The sequence below is a fragment of the Pavona decussata genome, unplaced genomic scaffold (genome assembly GCF_977016875.1).
Source record: "Pavona decussata unplaced genomic scaffold, jaPavDecu1.1 SCAFFOLD_9, whole genome shotgun sequence".
Lineage (NCBI taxonomy): Eukaryota > Metazoa > Cnidaria > Anthozoa > Scleractinia > Agariciidae > Pavona > Pavona decussata.
This window is the reverse complement of record NW_028145432.1, coordinates 3,609,078-3,632,777: the sequence shown is the minus strand read 5'-3', so window position 1 is coordinate 3,632,777 and position 23,700 is coordinate 3,609,078. Positions and strand designations below refer to the sequence as shown.

General features: G+C 37.9%; 2 protein-coding genes across 3 annotated transcripts; one reads left to right on the top strand and one right to left on the bottom strand.

Moving 5' to 3' along the window:
* Positions 1-935: 935 nt before the first annotated feature.
* On the top strand, positions 936-6,559 carry LOC146488618 (major facilitator superfamily domain-containing protein 6-like). Its single transcript, XM_085116060.1, has 2 exons — positions 936-2,376; positions 3,443-6,559. The coding sequence occupies exons 1-2, from the start codon at positions 936-938 to the stop codon at positions 4,348-4,350; spliced, it is 2,349 nt and encodes a 782-aa protein (XP_084972186.1). The 3' UTR covers positions 4,351-6,559.
* On the bottom strand, positions 5,058-23,250 carry LOC146488617 (signal transducer and activator of transcription 5B-like). Of its 2 annotated transcripts, none has more exons than XM_085118865.1 (26): positions 22,875-23,249; positions 21,676-21,775; positions 21,181-21,267; positions 20,551-20,640; positions 19,070-19,189; positions 18,340-18,421; positions 17,647-17,708; positions 17,215-17,307; positions 16,377-16,525; positions 16,212-16,263; positions 15,653-15,759; positions 14,600-14,668; positions 13,924-13,989; positions 13,767-13,811; positions 12,859-12,901; positions 12,716-12,769; positions 12,289-12,405; positions 11,625-11,717; positions 10,735-10,873; positions 10,408-10,463; positions 9,993-10,087; positions 9,412-9,548; positions 8,838-8,990; positions 8,425-8,488; positions 7,786-7,837; positions 5,058-7,180 (listed from the first exon to the last, which is right to left on the bottom strand). In XM_085118865.1, the coding sequence occupies exons 1-26, from the start codon at positions 23,012-23,014 to the stop codon at positions 6,848-6,850; spliced, it is 2,598 nt and encodes an 865-aa protein (XP_084974991.1). In that variant the 5' UTR covers positions 23,015-23,249; the 3' UTR covers positions 5,058-6,847. The 2 variants fall into 2 exon arrangements, with proteins under 2 accessions (XP_084974991.1, XP_084974997.1); XM_085118871.1 differs by having other exon boundaries at positions 7,040-7,203; positions 22,875-23,250.
* Between the last annotated feature and the right edge of the window lie 450 nt (positions 23,251-23,700).

The window sequence follows — 23,700 nt, the reverse complement described above, 5'->3', positions numbered from 1 at the left end:
TTGACATTTTTGCCAGAGTTTAACTGGGAGACTCTACAAAATTAAAGTAGTTAAGACCAGTAATCAGTGGATAAACTGTTCGAACTAGACTGACTTCCTAGCTAAATTAAAGTACTAGGTTAACGGCTTTAGAAGTAATGTAATGATCAAGACTGTAGCTTTAGCCTCACAAACTGGAAGAAAGTCTGTGCCGAATATATGGACGCTTCAAAATGTTACATTTTTTAAGTCATGCCGTGTGCTTAATCACGTGACTCTAACATTAGCTTTTACAGCATACACAAACTTTGGCGCTTTATTCACCGCTGCTTGTGGCTACAAAAAAGCTTTCCCAGAAATTTAATTTAAATTTTATATTGTTCAAAGCAGGCCCCTGTTTTCAGATACATAGAAGACTTCCTATAAAACCAAAGGATACAACCTCCAGTGAATAGGGGGAAGGGGGGGGGAGTGGGGGTACCCCTAGGATTCATTGGTGCAGGTGTGCTGTCCCGTTCTCTAATCTCAGACCAAAGTATGTCATTTTCCATACCCATTTTCAGACCAGTTGTGGTACTTTATAACCTTGGATGAATCTTTTGATTTCTCTTTTGATTGCACTCTTGACATAGATAAAAATCTATTTTCAGATGCGCTCTCCCAGTACCTTAGAAACCATACCCCGAGCCCAGACCAGAAGGCAAACCCTTCCCCTTTGGGATGGCACATGGGGTGGGGTGGGCATCTCCAAAGACGAATGAGATCGCTGAGGTGGAAGTACAATTTACGCTGTTTCCTTTCTTTCTATTTGCCAGAAGAAGGCGAAAAATTGAATAACCTGAACAGTGGCTTAATACAGGTAAGTTCCCATACGCGTCAAGAGTGGCTGGCAACCGGTACCTGCAAATTGAGAAAAACAAACAGGTTGATTGAGGCAAGTCTGTGATCGGTGTAACATGATCGAGGAGCAGAATACCCGGCAAGGAACTCACCCAGGACGACAGAAATGTCCTGAAAAAACTACTCCTGGAACTCAAACACAAGCGGCAAGAAATGCATCAACAGTTGAAGATGAAAGTGATAGTGAATTGTATGGCTTAGCGCGTATTCTTCGTAGAACTGAAGATTCCGCGTCTTCGAGAAGACATGATGGTTTGTCAGAACAAACCAACATCAAAGACAATAGGGAAGAAGAAACAACACCAGAGTCATTAGAAAAGGACCGAGGGATATTCCTTTTAACGTGCTTTTCGAGACTGAACCGACGCCTTCTAATTTACAAGACTTTTTACTTCTTCTTCTTCTCCGCTATAGGTTCGTTATTTCCCTACCTCGCAGTATTTTATAAACAGCTATGGCTTTCTGCACACGAAACTGGAATATTAATCGGTATCAGACCTCTGATACAGCTCTTTGGAACTCCCATGTGGGGAATAATCGCTGATACGTTCAAGAAAAGCAAAGTTATTTTTATTGTGTCATTAATAGCGTGGTTGGTGTCTAACTACTCCTTGTCACTTGTATTACCCGTGTCTCATTTAGGCGTTTGTAAGGACAATGCCACCATGGGAATTATCCACGAAATTTTGGAAGAGCAGGAGAACAAAACTGTCCCATTGAAAAATTCTACATCGGTTTCTAATCGACAAAAACAGAAAGTTCCGATAGTCGTGAACCCAGGTAAAGGCAGTGAAAATTGGTTCGAAATTGTTGGAAAGGTAAAAGGAAGTAATTCATCGAAGCGAACAACTTATCACCGACTTCGAAATTCCAAAAAACAAAATCAACAGCAATCGTTATATTTGGATGCAGATTATCAAAACGCGTCTCAGAACGCACTGAATAGCTCTAAAGATTACTCTAAGTTGAAAACTGGTGGTCAGCTGTACTCTTCATTCAGATCAAGAATATTGCGTCGCATTGATTCTTCGCCAGTTTACACACAGCAAAGACTTCGAAGGCACATAGAAAGCTCTGAGTTGTCGGGTGCCATTATCACTTTTCTGAATGCACTCAACAAACAACTGTTAAACGAAGACAAACTGGCTTCTGATTATAAACTACGCCGCTCTAACATGAATAGCAAAGATTTCGTTTCCGAATCAGATTCATTAAGACTTCTTCCCAATTCAAGCAAAGTTAACATTCTTGAAGAGTCCGACAGCCAAGTTAACAGAGAGCGGTTAGAGAGGGTGTTTGATTCGCTAAACATGGCTGGTGAATATCCATGGCCATTGGACACTGTAGCTAATTATGACTTGACGCAGACGTCTTTTGACTGGAAGAACCTACCAGATACACACTTGTTTACTATTCTCTTTGTTATCACTGCTATTGGAACATTAATAGCTGCTCCAGCCATAACATTAGCTGACACCGCAACACTGCAAAACCTGGGTAAGTGTTTTTTGATTTACTAACGGGAAGAACTTAAAAGGCCTTTCACTCTACAAAACATGGCCAGTCTGACATGTTTTCTTCTGATTGTAGTATTCACCTGTACCCTAGTAGCGCGTTAGCTTAGAATACACAGGGACCGTAATCTAATTAGTCAAGTGGAACTGAAAAATTTAGTAGTTTTTTTTTTACCGTCTACTAGTGTTTAAGTGCCATATTATCGTAGTTATGTATGTAGCTATGAAAGAAAATCAGCCTTGAACGAGTGTCTCGAATTAACCCGTTCAAGCTATATGAGACCTGACAAATGAAACGGTGTATATAGAGCCAGCAGAGACTAATTTGCAGACGATCACAATCGATTACGAGTGATTGCCAGCAAGGGCCATATATCTAAGAATAGTGTATTAATGAGAAAAGAATGCTTTCATTAATTCTTTTTTGTCTTGTCTTAGTTATTCTTGAAGAACGCAGAATGTCCCAAGTTATAACATTGTTAATATCACGGTTCAAAATTTACATACTTGAGAGCTTTTAGTTATTTATTCAGTTACATGTTTCTCTTATCATGATCAAACTGCGAGCATCCCGGTTAATACAACCCAAATTTCATGGCCCGCTTGTGGTCTTATTAAAAGGGTTCCACTCTAATACTGTTTTGAGGGTCCGAAAGGGGATTAGGGATATAGTTCTCCAAGATAGAAAAACTAGGGCACCAGAGATCAATGGATTTACTCCAGGTCTCCATTTAGCCAGACTCGGCATTTTTGCCCGGATTCCAAGTGGAAAAAGGCTCCGCGCTCCTGGCTAAAGTTTCGAGGATGCAAGGCTCCAAGAACTCTCCCCCCGCCCCCACCATCCCCTCATGGGACCCCGTGTTTTGATAAGAATCTAGTCAACAAAAATTATGCGACTTCATTTCAGAACGATTATTACACCGGTTTTAGAATTCACAATGTTACACTAGGCTCCTGATTACACTCAGTAGTTCACTATATACAGACCATAGCACAGTGCGTGTTTGGCCCCAAGTTTGTTCTAACTGAGGTGTTCCTTGCTTGTGTAGGTGACCAGCCTGAGGACTACGGCAAGCAGCGTTTATGGGGCGCTTTTGGCTGGGGACTTGCCGCGTTTATCGTAGGCTCAAGCCTTAGTACAATAGAAGAAATCAATAATTGTAACAATCCTTTGAGCGTGAACTATCTGCCTTGCTTTTACGCTTTTGCGTGTCTCATGGGCGTGGCACTCTTGATCGGGGCCTTGTTTGAATTTGATGAGAAAGAATCACAAGAAACTGATCTATGGAAAGGACTTTCGACGCTTATCGACTGTCAGTACATGTACTTCATTTTAACAATTTTATTCTGCGGGATTGCCCTGGGCTTCATACAAACGTTTCTTTTTTGGCACTTACAAGATTTAGGCGGCTCACAGTTCCTATTTAGCACCATAACTGCAATACACTGCATCTCTGAAGTCATGGTTTACAGCTTTTCTGGAGTGTTTATCAAATGGTTCGGGCATCATCAAGTATTGTACGTTGGTCTATCGTGTTACATCATTCGATTCTTCGGTTACGCCTTCATTACAAACAGCTGGGTTGTGCTACCTTTTGAAATCCTTCACGGCTTGTCGACAGCTGCAGTATGGTCAGCGGCTGTGGTCTTCGTGGGACTTATCCCTGGGGCGCCCGCAACTATGCAGGGCATCCTTGGAGGGGTGCACTGGGGTCTAGGAAACGGTGGGGGAGGGGTTGTTGGGGGATTGTTAATCACTTATGCTGGTACCACGACATCTTTCCTTATATTTGGCGTAGTCATTCTTGTGGACTTGAGTTTGTTTATTTGTTTAAACAATATGGAATATTTCAAGTGTTTTCAATGGTCCAAAGAGGCCGGAACTCGGTCGCAGTATGTCTTACAGGAAGATAAAATTGATGAAAATGACGACGTCGAGTACGATGATCTTTATTAACAGAAAGTCAGTGAAAATAAGCTCACTATGCCTGTCGACGAAGCTCATATCATTTACGGCGAGTTACTTGGACCTGTGAACTGGCTTAAACTGGGAACATTTCAATGATTTTCATCAACTTAGTTTACTTCACACAAATCGACCGTGAATTGTTATGATCCATATTGACAATATCATATTTATATCCAGAAACTTGTTAGTTACTGTTTTTGTTCGCAGTATTAATTCTCAATTCGTGTTTCAGCCAATGAGAAAGCGCACTTTAAGTGTTAATAAAACGAACAGAAAACGTTGGAAGCCGATACGGAGCCCAAAGTTTGCTTTTTCTAACCTTCTAGGGAGCAAACGTTGTCGAGATCGATTGGCTAAAACTAATTACAATGATTTTCATGCAGTATGTTTGAATATGCTGTTGATGACACTGGTGCAAACCAGTGAGGAAAGAAATACAATTAAAATATGAAAGACCACAGCGACAAACCGATGAGTGGTACCGGATCTCTTGTAAACCTGGATCAGCAAATTATTACAAATGCAAAATATAAACGGCAGACTGATCCTAACGGCGTCGGTGCCGAACTTGTTAGTGAGGAAGGAGCCTGGGTACAAGCCTGAGCCCTCCAATCCCACCTCCCCTCCCCCCACACCCAGCAGTGACAAACAAACATTTAGCTTGACAGCATAAAAGGAGAATCATGGACATGTCACACTTTAACGTTTCTTTTAATAGCCGATTACGATTTTTGCATACAAGCTGACGGCCACCCTCTTCCTCTTTATGAAAAAAAGTCGTTTACTGAAAACTTTTAAATTACTTAAAAGTAGAACGATCATACAACACAGACTTTTTATTCTATAAATTAACACAAAAATAAGTTGTACTAAAATATGTTGTTCTTAAAGCAGTTGACCTTTTTGTCTGACACTTAGTATTCCATAATGCACAATAATAGCTAAATCCTAGGCCAAAACAATAACTATAATATACAATATTTGGTTTTATTACCTGATTTGATAAAGTAATTTGGTCACCGCAGAGGCATTCGAGAGTAAAGAGACTCGAATCTCTTTACGGTGGTCAAATTACCTTGTCAACTCAATCGATAAAACAAAATATTTGCTTCCACTCTCCCATCGACGCAGCACCACGGTTTCTTTAGCAACTAATTCCCTTATCTATAATATACAATGTACAGAGCTTCCGGTTGCCGACAAGACCTGAATGAACCTGCAAACTTAAGGTTTTCCACAGGTGCGCACAGGTGACGAGTTAAATCTGATTTTCCAGTTTAGTTGCGATCATACCTAACACAATGGATATTAACTGAGAATGAAAATTTCAAAGTAAACACAATGCAAACCGACGGTGTCCAACAAATCCTCAATGGAACCACAGGCTTGGAAAATTAAATTGCTGCATTTCAGTTAAAGGAAGTGTCATTAAGCTATTATAGCTCAATTATCGTTTTAACTGAAAAAATAAAGCTTAGCTAAAAGAAACACGTTAAAAAGGCAATAAATTAGCCTAAAATCAAATTAATACACAACTACTGCATGCTTAGAAGCAGCTAATGAACCTTGGAGAACACGATACAAACTACCTCATGCAATAAATGCCAAAAGCAGTTCATGCGGGCAAACTTCAGCTTCTTCCTCTCCTAATGATTATCGCACATCTTTCTGAAGTGTTTGAGTTATTTCAAACGCATTCCTGTCCTGCTCTTGAGCCTTTGGCCATTGCGACAATTTATGATCAGCATAAACAATGTTAGACGGGATTTTTACCGTCTTTCGCATTCATAAATTTAATTTGTTTTTCCCTTTCACTTTTATAATTCACTGTTTTTCAGAATAAAATTCCAAACACTCCGTTGGTCAATCCCACCCTAGACATGCAAACATAAATAATTGTTATCCATTATTTTAACTAATCTTAGGGGGTGAACAATTATCAGAGAGAATATTTTCTTCGGCTCTCGTCTCTCTGACACGGTTAATTTAAGTTGTTGCTTCCGTGGTTTATCCAATGAGAGGGCGAGAGAATCGCATCCAAAATGTGCGACAACGTAATATCATATCCTGCTTAAACACATCAGGTTCACGAAGAACACTCACTATAACTATTAAACGATAAGCCGTGAATCTTGCGAACGACTGTGTGTTTCTTCACCTTCTTGTGTGTCTTCTAATTATTGATAAATTCCTGTCATTTCAAAAAACGTTTCGGGCAGGGAATAGATCTCTACTGTCCTGGGAAAAACGGAATAAGCCGATATGCAAGCTACAAATAGACGCTTAAAATGTTTCAAAACCTTTGCACCCGCAGTTGAGGAAACGAGCACCGTTTTCGCCCAAGTTCACTTAATTTCAACCGAACGCACCCATTATTTTAGTCAGTGCTTTCCGAATGGGCATCAATATGCAGATGACCATGACGTACCTACATAAGAAACGGTTCCTCGTTTCCTCAACTGTCTCCAAGGTTCATAACTAGCTTCTATTGCGGTTGCGCGGCATTCACGTCATCTGACAGTAAAAAGTCTGCAAAGCTCTCGTCGCCCATAGCTGCCGCCATTGCAGACAGATAACTGACAGATCCAGGGGATACTCCTTGGTGAAGGCCACTAAGAAACACGTTACTCAAGGCGAGCTCTGACGCCAGCTGTCCATAGTCCCCGACAATTTCCTGATTTGCCAAACCAAGCTCAGTATCTAGGACAGTGGAGGCGACAGACTGGGGCGAGGCTGGGGAAGCTGGTGAGCCTGGGTACAAGCCGCACGATAAATCTGGAAAACCGGCAAGTGGAAACGAATTTGGTGGAAGAGTTTCCTAGGCAACGGAAAAACAGATTACTACGAGAATTAGACAAGGAAGAAATCAGTGTTAATTTCTACTGCAAAAAATAATAATAAGCTATAAGCCATGATAATGGAACGCACAAGGACACGGGAGTGATGCTATTGCCTTCATGGGGCAATTAATGATATCTACAAGTTACGACGAAACCACGTAAGACAGAATCATCGAAGAATAAATAAACTGTACAAACTATACTAAGTCTGTTTGATCCAATCATCAGTACGACTTGCTGGACAACACTGGGAGCTCCACTTATGTCCAGGATCGATCTTGTTAACAAAAAATTTGCTAGCAGGCGTCTTTAGCTGACAAGAAAAATCGTTGTTACTTTTGCAATATTTGCGGACATTTCGGAGCCCTTCTTGCCTTCATCTTTTTCTTAGTCTTGAATCTTTATTCTTGTTACATTTGTTATTCTTGCGATTTTTGCGATATTTGTAAATGACTTTGTCACATAATTTTTTCATCAATTATTTCTGTTGCGACAATTGCGAAAATAATTTGCTAGCAAATTCTTGCTAACAAGGTCGATCCTGGACATATCTCGTGCTACTTTACAAACATTGGACACTTACCATGGAAGAGTCTTGTCCTCCCTGGTGCATGGGACTTCTGCCGCCCGGATTGCTGCCAAGGGAAAACAATTTTAATAAGTGATATAAAATGCTATCATCTAATCAACTGAACAAAATCAAGTCGTTCCGTTAAAACTCGCCATATATTGCGCGAATTGTGCATTAAGATTAAAGGTAGTCAGTGATAATGGTAGTCAGTGTAAATCTAGTCAGTGATGTATATATTTTTTCTGGTCAGTGATAATTGTGTTCAAACTTGCAAGTTTCTGTCGGCTCAGTAGGTGACTCAAGTTCGGAACGACCTGTTATAACGCGTGTGCTAAATGTTGCTGCAAAGTAGAGATATGTGAAAAATGTAGATTTTTGTCTGCCAATGTATCCTTGTTGTTTCGTTTACATTAATATTTCCATTAACTTCGTCTGCAGGAGGCAGCGCGTATCCTCTGCATCAACGCACATATAGCCACCTTTGGGTAGTCACATTTCTCCATAGCACCCATTCATATCCTTGTGGAGACAGAAGGACAGTGGATCATGCTTTAACGTTTGGACTCGGACAATGGCCCGTTAGACTATCGTGCCTCACGCTATGTACATGAAGAGCTGATAGAGCTTTTCTATCTCAAAAATCTTACATACCCTGCTATCCTGGTCGCAAGGACGGTGGGTTGGTATCCTGTACGAGCTTCAGCAGACACGTTTTCTATAGAAAAAAAAAATGAGCCTTAAGTAAGTGAGTAAACTAAATCTTATGAGGGTTACACGTGTCTATCTACAAAGAGCCGAAAGTTGAATTATACTAAACAAGCATCTAACACATGGCAAATGAAAAACAACACGCTAAAAAGTCTTTGCACGTTTACACTTTAAACAGACGCTAAGAATGAAAAAGAAATAAAGTAAGGTTTATTTTCCTAACTATGGGGTACACCCGAATCTGGAGGGATAGGTAACTATCAAGCTTGTTACTCAGTTGGTAAGGTTTGCCAGCGAAACAAATAACTAGTATATAAGTTTTCATGTAAGTGATTAAAAAAAGCCAGACTCCTTACCATCGTTAGTGTAGTATGGGCCAAAGGCCGCATGCTTATCGATATTCGGATGGAGGGAAACCAGCTCTCCCAGGTCTTTGAGTCGGTCAGACAACTTTCGCATTTGCAAGTGCATGTTTGTCCAAGGTTCCACATCAACGGCTTCACACTGACCTAAAAAAACGAAAGTAATGAACCGAATAAATATTACAAACTGCACCAGGAATTACAATCTACTCACAACTACAAAACTCAACATGTGGCATTTTTCTCTTCCTGTCTGTTAGTCATTTGGCGAACACAACGAGACTGAATGGAAGAATTGCTATATTATATAAATAGCTCCCGGAGTATGATGAAAAGTTATTCTTATTTAAAGACACTTTTCATTTAAAGAGGTTTTTTTGTTTATCTACATGTATTTCGCGCGATTTCGCTACTCACGGGACGTCCCTGATAGTTTATTGGTGCCATCTTAACAGCTTATCTTAGGAAGCTATAACTTCACTATTTGGCGCGTTTCCCAGACACAGCCCGTGTTTTGTTTTCATTCCGGACTGGCTGTTCAGGTGGCATTTTAACAACAACAACTCACCATTTTCCATAAGGTTAACATATGCGACACTGACTCCACCCAACTCGCTGTCACTAAACCTCAGAATGAAAGTACCAGAAGGGAAGCCTCTCAGGATATCATGAGCAGCGTGCTTGCTGAGAAATCCAGCCACGTGTCTACAGATACATATGAATATCAGTAATCAGCCAATCAGAACCTGCCTTAGAACTATAACATAAAAAGTAAAAAACTTCTAAATCCATGTTATAACATTTATTTCTTACAAGCTGAGGAATTTCGAGTTTTTCAAAGACTCCGCTATACAAAAAGATGCAAACGATCAGTTTTCATTTCTATTTAGTACTTTATTCATTCTATTCCGGGTTAATTCAAGACAAAACTGCTAAGTGCCACAGCATGGCTTAATTGCATTAAATGCTCACTTGATTCTTGGCTGTTACTATTGCTGTGTGACTGTACAGGAATGCCTGCATTTGATAACAATGCGGTTATCTTTTGGCCTCCCGAGCTCTACCCATACAGGACATACATAGATGGATTCCTCAAAAAGTCCTCGCACAATAAACCAACACTGCTAGTAAATTATTTTGCTGACTTACCCATCTCTCCATTCATCCACTAAACGCCTGGAAACCACATCCAAAGCTCCATAAAACCACTTCCAAAATGAGAATGAGCGGCCATTCATGTGATCCTGACAAAAAAAACAGGTGGTTTAGAAGAACCGTACCCCCATACACTTACTCATAGTTCAACTTAGCTACAAATTAATCCAGACTCTAAATCTCCCTGATCCATACTAGCAGTCAATATAACAACCATGCATCACTTTTTTTTTTTTACTCTTTGGATCTTTCCCTCCAACTCCCCACACCTTCACAAACACGTGCATTAAGAAAAAAAAAGGCTTAATAGTAATTCGCAGTATTAAAAACAAATCTGGTAAAACCGTTCAGCGAACCAGTGACTTCGGTTGAAGTAATGTACCTACACAATTCACAATACAGTACTTACTCGATTCAGCATTTGTCTTGTGACCATAGCGTTTTCCATCCCTCCTTCAATTTTTCCTTAAAGTAGAAAACAAATACGTATAGTTAAAATGGCTGTCAACACTTAATAGCTCTTTCGCATTTCAGCTGAATGACATCGAGGCCTCAAATTTAAATTTATGGCAACAACATTTTATTCCCCTGTTTTCAATTGACTGTTTCGACTACCTTCTGATTTTGCTTTTATGAACTCTGAAAGTTGTTTAAAAAAATATATTCCTGCGCAAAGCATATAGAATGACCAATAAAAACAAGAAAGAAACACACGTGAGGATACAGAATGTCTAACCTGGGAAAAGTTTGCTCCCTAAATAAGCCATACAATCGGAGTTGAGTTCGCGTCCATTGCTGAGCACCCAACGTTTGTTCAGAGCATCAGCAAGACGAGGCCACTCAATCTGATCTGGAACATCGAACAGTTTTCTTTCCTGCAAACAGAGGGAACAATAGTATATCAGCTCTGGAAAACTAGCACTTTCAAGCCATAACAACAGCTCTTGCCAAACGTAAAATGCACTCCGAATCCCCGCTAAACGTACACATTTCCGCGTGACAAAGGAAAATGAAAACAGTAAAATCAATTCTTAAATATCGCTTCCCAAATATCATGGTACGGCCGATCCGCAAGAGTTTTTAATCGTTCTTAATGTCCGCAGGTTAACGTCAGAAAACGGTTTAAACTGACATATCGTAGTGACTTGCTTCCTCCATGTTATCGCAACGTTTAGGAAAACGTCCATTTTTATTTGTTTACGGGTCTCCTCATGCAATCATGCCTCCCCCACCAACGATTAATTTCGTCTCGAGTCCTAAAAACGTTTGCCTTGTAGGCTGGGTCATGTCCATGGCGCATCAAACGGTATAATGTTGGTCAAGTGCTCTTCCCTCCACTCGCACTTTCACAGTGCGAAGTGAGGATGGAAGGCATAAATATGTGTCAGAACAAAATTTGTTTTCAAACGACAACGATCAAAAACGTAATTAAATTTCTGATTCCCAATGAGCTCGGTTCAAGAATATATGAGGCCGCGCCAAAGAAGACTTCCCAGTTCCTTTTTTTCTTGCAAGGGGACGAAGCTGAATTTCGTAGTTTTCCAAACATTTTTGTCGTTCTGTGATCATGCTTCTCTATTCTCGTCGATGTTATTACGTGTACTAAAACCATGGTAGTTTAGTCACCTTTTCACAAAACGCATTCTCCCAGAAAACAGTGGCTTCTGCATCACACTGCTGGTTACCGTGGACTGTAACAACTACTGGTACTGACATCACCTGAACAAACACAAACAACACACTGATCACTGTCCTGCGTGATGTTAGGGATCACATCATGATATTGGTAATTAGTAGGGATAGAGCGGTTTTCAATTGAGTGTTGTAAAACCAAAACCAAAGTAATTACTCTGGCCAATCGGAACAGATGTAAACAGCACAATCAGCCAATCAGAACTCGAAGCAAATACATGTAACCTGCGTCAAGCGCGGGAAAACGCGCGCGACCAAGCACGATTGGTTTTGGTCTTGATGTCGATTGGTTGAGAAAATGGCGCGAACTTTGCCAACCAATCACAGAGTCTGGTAAAATAAACCAAAGCAAACGCGAAATTACTTTCGACACTCAATTGAAAACCGCTCTAAGACAAAACTGTTCTCAAATCATAGTTGTTATACGGATTAGGGGTAAGCAATTTTTGCGTTTAGCTAGATTTCAACACGGAATATACAAAACCTAAGAAGGGCTAAGAACCTCTTATCTGTTTAACTGACCAATACTGATTCTACGTTCATATATTTGAACCTTTGAACGTTTAATATACAAAGCATCTATTGTTATAAATCTTACAGAAATATTAAACTGCTCCTTTCCCAGGGTGATCTGCGTCGTGAAAAGCAGCGTTGACTTCTCCTCCGTGACCACCTCCTTGTTCTTGCCGCCGTGTCTCGTGGCTTTGGTTAGTGACTGGATGACAAGGGGCAAACAGTAAAAACAACAATTCAGTACTGACACGAAGACAGAGACCTTACAATAGCCTAGTGGTTTCTTTGTCCCACCGCTGTGACGAAGTCATTAAAAACATTGCTAGAATATTTAGACTTCAGCTATCTAGTAGAAAACGATCAGTTGGTATTCTCAGGGCCAATGGCAAGTGAGAAGTTAAATATTCCAATCTATTCATCTGGGAAGCAAAATGTACTTAGTGCAACTGAGTATTTCACAAGTGACAATGTTTTTCAAAGACAAATAAACTTTGTACAGTGGGCAGTCTTACCAGATTCTTGAACTCAGCTATCAGTTTACGCGTCACTTGATTGAACTCCAGTGTCTAGAGATAACAATGAGAAAACGGACAGAAAATGTCAAAAGAGAATAAATGAAAATGGACCGCGAGGCAAAAAGACTGCAGGTACTTGCCTTTTTACTGTTCAGCACCGGATTGGAATTTGATGCAACATTGCTGTATTTAGGAAAACCAAAAATATCTGTTAGTGTATATTCCATATACTAGCAACTGTTCATTGCCAGCTGACGCATTTTACTTCAGCGAACTATTAAATCTGGTGATTAAATTCAGCCTCCATGGATTTCGTTAAGTTTCAACACTTTATTTTCTTGACAACGCCGCAAAACAAGCGGGAATTCCAGATATAAGCCCACAATTTGACTTATGATTTCAAAACTTAATCATGACTGACACCGACTGACACCCTATTAATGTTCCCGCAAAAAACTGGGAATAGATTTATTAACATCCAAATTTAATGGCTGCACAGAGTTTGCAGTCAAAAATGACGGTCTTTCCATCTTTATCCAAGGTGACCGCAAGCTTTGTGAACACTACTCTGTTCCCGCCAAAAGATTCCCGCCAAAAGTGCTGGTCGCGAGTCGGCGGTGGTGGTGACAGACAGGATAAAATCGGCATTGAAAAACCAACTAAGATCTCCAAAAAAAATATTCAAGCAGAACTGTTAGGTGAGTTACATTTCTAACGGATGGTAAAGCGGGTTTCTTGAATCTATGATAAATTTTAATAAGATTTACACAAACCCGAATTTAATAGTGGTTAGTTTCTTACATTGTCATGTCAGATTTCACATGACAAATCACAAAATACCCTTTTTAGTAGCTTACAACAGTTCTCAAAAGTTTTTTTTATTAGCTAAGCTTAAGTTAAATGAAGTGGCGCTTTTTACAAAAACGGGGGAAAGATTACTTATCATCATTGCAGATTGTGCATTTAATTAAATTCACCGAAATAAAATGACCTTCAAAACATCGATGGATACATAAGAGAAAAAGTTGACGTTCAACATTTGCTGTACCTTCTGTTCCGACTTCCACTGGAAAGACTTTGGGCTTGTTTTTCTCTAAATAAAGTTTTGAACGTAAGAAAATAAAACATAAGATTTTAAAAAATAAACAAATATTTTGCTCAGAGGTATAAACCGCCACATGACGGTGAAATAACTGTATACTTACGAGATAAGAGCACAAGTGACTTCAGGAGGATGGATTGGTACATTGAGCTTGTCGCCAAGGAGATGCCTGTTATTGTAAAAGAGATGGTTACAGATACTGTCACAATTGAATGTTTTATGTTATGCAGCTATCAATGTGTCTGCGGTGGAGGACGGTTTAGGTGGGGAATTTGACAGCACTTATCTCTTATCTACCCGTAATGGAGACTCTTGACCATTTTAGTGGACTCACTAACAAACTTTGAATTACTTTTTACCATCCACAGTTGCTCTTGGTGGGGCACTTAAACAGGAGTTCAAATGCCTATGTCCAACTCCTTCACCCCTTCCCCCAACCCTCTGCTGCCTCCGGCTTAACATTGATAGGTGTAGCATTAGAGAACGTGTCCATCGTAAACCAAGACACAAATCTGTTATTACAAAACTGATATCCATAAATATGTTACTAAATGTCAAATATATAGCAGTATGTACATTAATTATTTTGTAAGCTTAAAATTGACAATTTTAGAGAGTTACCATATACATGTAAATACCAGATAAACGACTTCAAAACTTGAATTTTACCTTCAATAAGACAGGTAAATATATACATATGCCAGATATCTTTGTTTATTTACAAATTCTAATTTTTTTGCTGTCCCATCAGGAGTTAAAATAAAATAGGTTTCACTAACCGAACAACGACTGCAAACTTTGTTTCTTTCTTTAAGACTTGAGGTGGCTGCTTCTCTATGACAAACATCCTTAAAAGGAGAACATGAGAGCAATGGTTATATTGAACTGCGTGAAGTACAGAGATAGTAATCAGGCAAGTAATTTCAAATCCGCTGAGCATATATTGCAAAGATTATTTGAAAATCTGTAGTTCGGTTTCCATTTATTCAAGACAAATATTTTTTTATATATATAACAAAAATATTATTCATGATTATAAATTATGTAAATTTATTTTCCAAAGCATCAGAGAAATATTTTATTAGTTCTATGAACAGCCTAGTAACAGCAACAAATATTAAGTACACCTCACATTCAGCATGCTTAAATGGGCACCCAATTATGATAATAATGTGTACATGTATATCCAGAAAAAGAGTTTATTATCCTAAAAATATTATTTATACATAATTTGTGTGACAAGTGGGCCTAATGTTGAGATATAATCAGAACCAATGAAATTTATCAAGCCCTTGATTATTTTGTTCGAGCACTTGAGCATCCATAAAGGATTTTGTTATAATCACAAAATAACATGAAGATGTATGAAGATGGTCAAGTAACTAGCAATGAGATAACTGTTACAAATTATTTCTATCACTGACTTTTGAAAGAATTAAACTACTAGACCAGTTTACTGAATGACATATGTTTCTTTTTTGGTTTCAACTTTGTCAAAAGTTTAATAATGTTTTATTTTCTTTTGTGCAGTATTCATTACCATAATTCTTGACAAAGGGAAATAAAAATCAAACTGGTTTGAAAATTGAATTTATAATGTACCTATTTTAAAGCCTTTTCAAATTATTGTTGGTTAATCTTTGAAAAATGTGTGGTTACTCTCAAATTATTTTCTTTTTTGGATACCAATAGCCCTTACTAAGATCTGCTTTTCCTGTTTAGTCATAAAACTGCACGAACATCTCTCTGTACTAGGAGGTACTATCTTCAATTCTAAACCTATAGTTACCTTGCAATGCCTCAGTTGTTAATTAAATATCAGCTGTACTTACTTGTTTAAGAACCACTGAATGAGATTTCTTGCAGAGATTTTTACATTCTCCATTCTCTTCAGTTCTATTTCATTCCCCTGAAATGCTTGGTGGAAAAGGTTGTCAAGCTGAAACCAAAATAGATACAATGGCTATTTGAAGACAATTTAATCTGACACACCTTAAGCATTTAACTGAACTCTAAAAATAATTATACTCCCACTGAAAAGTTTTTTTTATAGTGAAATAAATTTACATTTTTGAGAGCTACACTGTACAACAGAAAGTACAAGCCCATCATTTCCCCCAGTTGTTTAATGAGTGTATAATTTTGTGGATCATCAGTTTTAACCTGAGAGAACAATTCCAAAGATTATGATTGCATGATCTTAATCCCAGGCTCTCTCTTTTTTGCCAAGTCGGTGATGATGTCATCTGCCCCTGCAAAATCGGCGGGGAATGCCAGATGCGCGTCCCAAGATCCATTCACTTTTTGATTGTCCCAAACAATCTTGACTCCAAGAGTGCGTTCTTTCTACGTCAAACGCGAATATATCAATTGAACTTCTTCACAACATACCTGCGATGCCTGTTGAAACAATTTCCAGAGCAGCTCTGCAAGTGTTTCACAGCTATAGACAAAATAAATAATAGGGACAAAACAATTAGTTCACTGTGGTTACATGACCACCAGCAATTTTACAAAATCAAACTTTTGCAATAAAAATTGAACTGATTTGCATACATTTCTTGAAGTTTGTCAAGTGGTGGGGGAGAAGGAAACCCACACAGGGACCTCTGCTGCAGGTGCTTCCACTCAGTTATTTCTTCAAAAACACTCTTTTCTATCTCTGATATCTTTTTGAGATGATTACAAAGGCACTCAATGAAGCCCTAGAAAAATTAAGGAAGAAAGAGACAAAGTTACAAAACACATCACTTAAGCGAAGCAAAAAACTTCTAGAAACAGAACCTACATGTACATGTACATGTACATGTAACCCTGCGTTAATCAAATTCAATTAGAGACACAGTGTTATAAATTGGTGAGTGCACAGTCCAGGGATTTCAATAAGAGCTGGCAGTGTTAATAGAGGACGACATCCTGGGTACTGGGGAGGTTGATCATCTGTGAACACAACTTTGTGTGGCTGCTTTCACCACCTCAACCAACTTTTTCAAAAATATATAATATACAAATTAACTATGCTCTGCCCAGGCGCACTAAACTCTTGCCCAGCTGTTCAAAATCTTAAATGAAACTCCGGCCCTGAACAGTCCTCATTTTTGTTTGGATAATTGGAACACAGTTACCCTTAAAATGATAATACACCTGTACATAAAGTCTACATCTCTTTGATAAATGCAGGTATTGAAAATTGTGCACTGGCCAATCTGAAATATAGTCTGACATACATTGGGGGAGAGAGTTGCCAGGATAATAATACAAGGCACATCATACTACAAAAATGTACGTGCTTAACCTACACACTTTAGCTTGTGTTTGATTTTATCTTTCCCTGCGATATATTACAACTACAAAGTTACATCTAAAATAAAACAACAGGATCAGAGATTCATACCAGTCTCTTAGCAATTGACAGCTCTTCTCCCATCTTGCTTAGTTCCTGCTGTAGTTTCTCTGCTTCAAGCTTTATCTTGTCCAACCTTTGTTTCTGGAAAAAAATTCGTAAACTTCAGAGTTAAATAACTCTCTTTTAGACAATAAATAACTATTTTTTAGGTTCCTGGAGCTTTTTACAAATGAGCAGCTTAAATCAATTTTCATGGATATTTCGTAATAAACAGGTAAATTGCTAGCTGATGGTAAAGAAATCCATGAACTCGTAAAATACAAAATACAGTGTAGTAGGTCTATCTCTAAAACCTGCCAAGCTCAAAGCAAATGATAGAACATGTTACATGTCTTGAGAGTTTTACCAGCAGATCAACAGCTGACAGTTCTTTGTGGAAAGCATGATAAATATAACAATAAAATCAAGCACATTATCCACCTTGTCTTTTTCGGTGAGTGATGATGAATTGTTTATTTGGTTTTTCTGTGCATCCATCTGAGCTAAAAAAGAAATGAACATATTATTTTACCCCACTCTACACCCCTTGATTACTTAATTAACCCATCATTCACCTACCCCATAATGGTGATGTGTCATTTTCCCACCAATGGGGGAAACCACCTGATACTTACATGTAGAAGACCTGCCTACGTCAAAATGGTTAAAAAGTAAAGACCCCATTTTTCTGTCTTTTTTAAATTAAAAATATTATTTCTTTTATACCCAAAGAAATTCAAATGTCTCTCTGGGTTGGGAAAAATGAAAACAAAATAATTCAAATGAAAATAGAAAATGTTTTGAGAAACCAAAATCTAACTTCCATGATCATGAAATGAGTGTGCTGGGATCATTGCTCCCCACCCTCAGTATGACTCAGTGACGCAATTTGTTTTGACTATAGTTCAAAAAGTGATGATTGATTATGAGCTTTTCCATGTCAGCCCTCATAAAGACAAACAGAGTGATAGTGGAAAGTGAAGTTTCTTGTCTAAGGCAACAATGTGACAGCAATGCACAGACCACCAAGAAAGAACTGATCAAAAGTCTAATTTACACCATGCCTCCTGCATAATAATTACTTTAGTACAATGTAATACAATTACAGCATGCTTTGTTTCAAAAAATATTTACTTATTCTTCCACTGACTTCCTGGAACTTGATCACATATTGTTCTTTTAACTGTTCTATCTCTTTGAGGAGACCATCATTTTTCTGTACAGTAAAAGAGATTTCATTGAATTTGATAATTTACATCATCTGTAGGGTTATAGCACTGCTTCATTAGTAAATTGTTTTATTTGATTTGGAATACAAACTTTAGAGTCAAATATATGGGCATCATGTCAACACTTTAGTATGAACAAAATTGCAACTGACAGTATTTAACTTTAACATCTAATGCCCACTGCTGATTCATTCATCTAGGAAGTTTGAATACAATAATTTAAAGGGAACCTTCACTCCGACAACAAATTGACAGTGAATTGTCGGAAATAGTGTCTAAATTCTAGTTCAAAAAGTAGGAGTGACATTCAAGTGCGCTAAAAATTTAAGATATGATTATCGCCTATTTTCAATTTTAATTTTCCCGGGCACCACCGTTTTGGATTTCATGCCATCATAGGGTTGCTGCTATTGTCAGCAGGCAGATGTTCTTTTGTGTGAAATAATTGAGCAACTGCATCGCATCATGAAATCCAAGTTGGGGGCGCCAGGGAAATTTAAAATGAAAAATAGGTAATAATCAAATTCTGTTTTGTCCAACACAGAAATAGTGAAATTTGAAATTACCGTTACATTGTATTTTCAACAATTTTGTTAATTTATTTTAAGCCAGTGAGTGGAGGTATCTTTTAATACCTGGCTGTCCTTAACAAGTGCATCAAGCTCTTTACGTAGTCCAGCATGTGGATCTGGGGGTGCATTTTCTTCCATGTCCATGTCCTCTGATTCTGCCATTGACATTGCTTCTAAAGGAATCTTGAAGATGTGAAAAACATTTCATATTAAAAATTCCTCTCCAAAATATTTTCGTCTTATGCATGAACAATAGATCTGAATCTAAAATATGCATTGCAAAAGGATCATTTCTATTTTAGTAATTATTATGTCCAGTCGTCATGCCTTTTAGTAGAGCTGTTTTCCATTGACTTTTGAGTAATTTGAAAGCCAAATGCAAAACTTCAGACAAATTTAATTCCAAGAAATGTAGAGAAATTAACGTAAGTGGTAATTACCACTCAGGTTAATTTCTCCACATTTGACAGTGATGACATGAAGTCGTCGAAACATCGTGTTACGTTTATATCATTAATTTGCCTTGTGAAATGTTTATTGAAATCAATTCTAGAGATTCTAGGAAAATAAAGAAAATACAACATAAGTTCACCCCAGGGATCTAATTAGCAAATCACTCTCAAACAGAAAGAATAATGTACCACTCCGCTGATTTTGTTGATTCAATTAATGTTTCCTAAGTTTACAAATGACCAGTACACCACCCTCAGGAGATGGAAAATTTTGGCATTTAAGGTTATTTCTTAAAATAAAAATGGATCAAATGAGTCCATATGCGAAAATTCGGTGATTTTTGAGACATTTTTTTTTTTTTTGCAAGCAAAATCATCATTTTTAAAAGCCCTTTTCTACCAAGCCCTTTAATTTGGGAATCTTTTCCGTTTTGCTTTACTTCACTCTGCCATTGGTTAGCAAAACTTGTGCTACTTTTTCAACCAATGAGAAACAAAAGCAACCTTTTTTTTATCCTTTTACACATATTTACCGTCAGAAAGATATCCAACCAATAATTCTTTTGGGATACGAAAAGAGCATCGTAGAGAGGATGGAGGTGGACAAGGGTTATTATTGGGGGGGGGGGGGGGGGGGAGGGAAAATTATTCCAAAAAAAATAATAATTATTTAATACCTTTGGAGATACAAGTGAACTCTGTGTGAACTGTGTGGATACAAGAAACTGCCTGGCCAAATACCAATCTATTTTAATGTACTGGCAATAATGGGTCTGAGGTTGTTTTTTGAAACCTCATAATGGATCTGAATTTGCTAGTTCTACCACCACTTCCAGGAAACATGCACCATATTAAACAATACTAGTAGGTACCTCATCCCTTTTAGTAGAAATTGCATGTTTTCTTATTTGCCACAGCTATTACTGAGACAGATCAGTGCATAAGTGTTAATTATACAAAGAGTGTCATCACTTTCAGAATTCATGGTGTGATAATTAGAATCTAACTGACTAGATCAATAATTCTTTTAAATAATTACACTGATTAAACCACACATGTACATGAATTACTTTAATAAATATTAGTACTTACAGATGATGCATTATGAACTAATTCTCTTAGTTTGTAGACAACACCATAAAAATACTCATAAAGCTTTACTGGGTCATTGCCATAATTTCCCTGAAAAACAATAAAGAAAATAGCTATTATTACTATTATTGTTATTATTGTTATGAAAAAAACACCTGTATAGTTATAACTGTAAATAACTTTTTTGTTGCAAGTAACTTAGTTATATGTCTTGAGTGGATACATATCATTGTTGGAATAGTGATTAACACATCAGGGACAGAAGCAACTGGGCTGCCAGTGTTCAGTGCTCCAGACCAGATATAAGAGGTTTGGGTAACTGAGGTCAACAATCTCAGAGAGGTGGTAACTTGTCTAACCTGGCAAATTCAATAGCAATCGTTTTAAGATTTGAGGAGAACTACATCTGTTAACCACATCTTACATCACTGACCATTTTAGATATTCCTTATTAATTAACTCCATGCTTTTGACATTTATCTGAAAAACTGTCAATGTTATCTTCTTTAACTGTGGAAGCTCTGTGCAGTAATCAATAGGTAAAAACAAACCAATTATGATAATCACGTAATACATATTAGTCACTATTTTTTTTAAATCAATATTTTATCTATTACTGATCAAAATTACCTCAAGATGTTGTATCACTTCGTGCACCTTTTTTGCTAACAGCACATTATGGAGATCACTGACTGAAATTGAGGCCAAGCTGTCCAGCTGTGTGAACCGGAGGAAAAAACAATATGAAAAAAATAATTAATTTCATTCGGGGTATTCTACATGTAGCTAGTGTGAGGCACTGTGGACTTCCCACATTCCAAATACATTGTTACATAAAATGCCGTTTAGTTATAAGTGTATATATTATATTTTTTACAGTAATTTAAGCCATTGACAATCAAACCATATTGCAAAGATACTTATCATCTAACAATCCATACTTGCAGTAGTTAATATTCATATTATAGCAATAATAATTGATATAAATAACATATGTAAGCGATCAGTCAATGATGGCTACTCTGATCCATGATCACTTAAACTGAGACTTTTTTTGTGACTATTCCAACATGTACATACACGTTTATTGTCTGATTAGACTTGATTGGTGTATAAATGTCCTACCTTCTTCTTATGCTCATACAGTTGGGCTATGGTGCCATCCATCAGCTGCTTGGCTTTGATGACATTTGCTCCCTCAATATTACTCTTTGATGCATCTTCCCTAAATGCGATTAACAAAACAAAAAGCATTCATTGAAACTTAACTTCATATTCAAGGCTTCAGTAAAACCAAGGAGATTTGAAAAATTTCTTTGTATGCAAAGAAAACTCTTCAGTAAAGGTACTGTACAAGTTTGTAAATATATGACCAACACTGCATTGCCTCACAGGTTGTTGTAAAATTAACATGTACATTTCCTCCCATTATTTTATCAATATTTATAGAATTTTAATTCCAAAATGCAAGTTTATCTTAAATATTATAGAAAAAAAGAATTAAAAACTGTATGCCCATTGCCTAGTGTATTGACTCTATTTCCATTCCTGCTATGGAGTAGCATCTCTGTTACTCTCAATCAAAATGAAACCCTAATTAAATTTAGTTTTGCTTTCCTTGCTGATTTACAAGTGCTAATAATGCTAATAATAGATGCTTTATTTCCGTACATATTTTATACATAGGCAGACCTAATGAATTTAAGATACAAAAAGCCTAAAATAAAAAAAGACGTTTAGTCCAGCAACATGTTTAGAGTGGTTACATTATACTGGCAGCAAATTGGGGCTCAACTTCAATATCAATTGGTTCATCCATTAACAAAAGTTTAATGGTGAAGTATGGAAGTGTCTACAATTGAAACAGAAACACTAAACTGAATAGAATACAAAAACCTAACTTCCTCATTGTGAAATTTGATGTCTTCCTAGTCGGTTGGAGGAAGATTAAGCCACAGTCTTTTTGGAGGGACCTTGATTAAGCCAAGTCAATCTGAAGTTACTGGGGAAGGGGTGGGGGGGGGGGGGGACGTCATTGTTAAATTGTGCTGAAACAGCACAATTAAGTATAAATTATAAATAAGCGTCATAAATCATTGTACGGACTGTGGCTTTTCGTGGCTATACCTAGTCGTATAAATTCAGTGTCTGTAGGGACGACTTCCTATATATCGAAAGGGAGGGGTAAGGCCACATGCAGGTGGGGCTGACTATTGAAGCCAATTCCATAAATACAAAGACTGGGTTAGACTGCAAAACATCGGGAAAAAATAAGTACTGTTCAGGCATACATTAGTACTTTTAAGTTCAAAAGTTCAGCTTACCAAGGCTGCTGGTCCAACCACTGCATCAGGTAAATTGCAGCTTCGAATTCAAATGGGCCGCCATATATACCTTGCAGCTCCAACAGAATTTTATTTTTTTGCTCTACTTCTAGCTTCTGAAAAGTTTCCCAACACGACATACTTGGATCCTTCACGATCCAGAGGTGGGAAACCTATTTTGAAATTGTCTCAAAGTGTCTACCCCGAACGCGAACTGGATTCCCGAACGATGGCCTTTAGGTTTGAGGCGTCTTCCAGCAAGTCTCGAGACCCGCACAGGGCAAGAGGTAAACAGTTCTGATCGATTTCATCACGGGCTTTCGTTTTTACTGCGAACGCCGAGCGCATTTCCGAGAAACGGCCAACTTCCCCCTTTTCAGCGGAAATCCACACATTTCAGCTGTCGGGTGAGCTTCGGTGATACTTCGGCAATATTTTGGTGATACTTCGTGAACTCGAACCGCATTCGACTGTGTCATTGCGTGACATCGGAAACGTAGAAACACCGGAAATCGTCCACAAACGCCATTTTGCCTCGCTTGAATTTTACTTCTAACAAATCGATTCGAGGTGATTTTACCGTCATTCGAATAAGTGTTAAAATTTTGCGAAGTTCAACACTTTTATTAAATCTTACACTCGTCGCGTCTTTTGGAACTTTTGTAAAAGTGTTACGCTTATTGTTTGTGACGTTTCTGGGAAATACAGTGATCGCGGAAAAGGCGGAAGAAATACTAATTGCATAAACCAAGTAGTGAATAGAGGTTTCGGTGTTCTAAGAAGAAACGGAACAATTACACAATTTTTTACTAATTGAGTGTAACGG

Bases quoted from the DNA above. Each gene is read 5' to 3' on its own strand.
- LOC146488618 (XM_085116060.1), top strand. From the start codon at position 936: ATGATCGAGGAGCAGAATACCCGGCAAGGAACTCACCCAGGACGACAG. The intron at 2,377-3,442 runs GTAAGTGTTTTT...TTGCTTGTGTAG, and splicing joins CGCAACACTGCAAAACCTGG to GTGACCAGCCTGAGGACTAC.
- LOC146488617 (XM_085118865.1), bottom strand. From the start codon at position 23,014: ATGTCGTGTTGGGAAACTTTTCAGAAGCTAGAAGTAGAGCAAAAAAAT. The intron at 21,776-22,874 runs GTAAGCTGAACT...AATCGCATTTAG, and splicing joins TGGTTGGACCAGCAGCCTTG to GGAAGATGCATCAAAGAGTA. The intron at 12,902-13,766 runs GTACAGCAAATG...TCCTAAATACAG, and splicing joins AGTGGAAGTCGGAACAGAAG to CAATGTTGCATCAAATTCCA.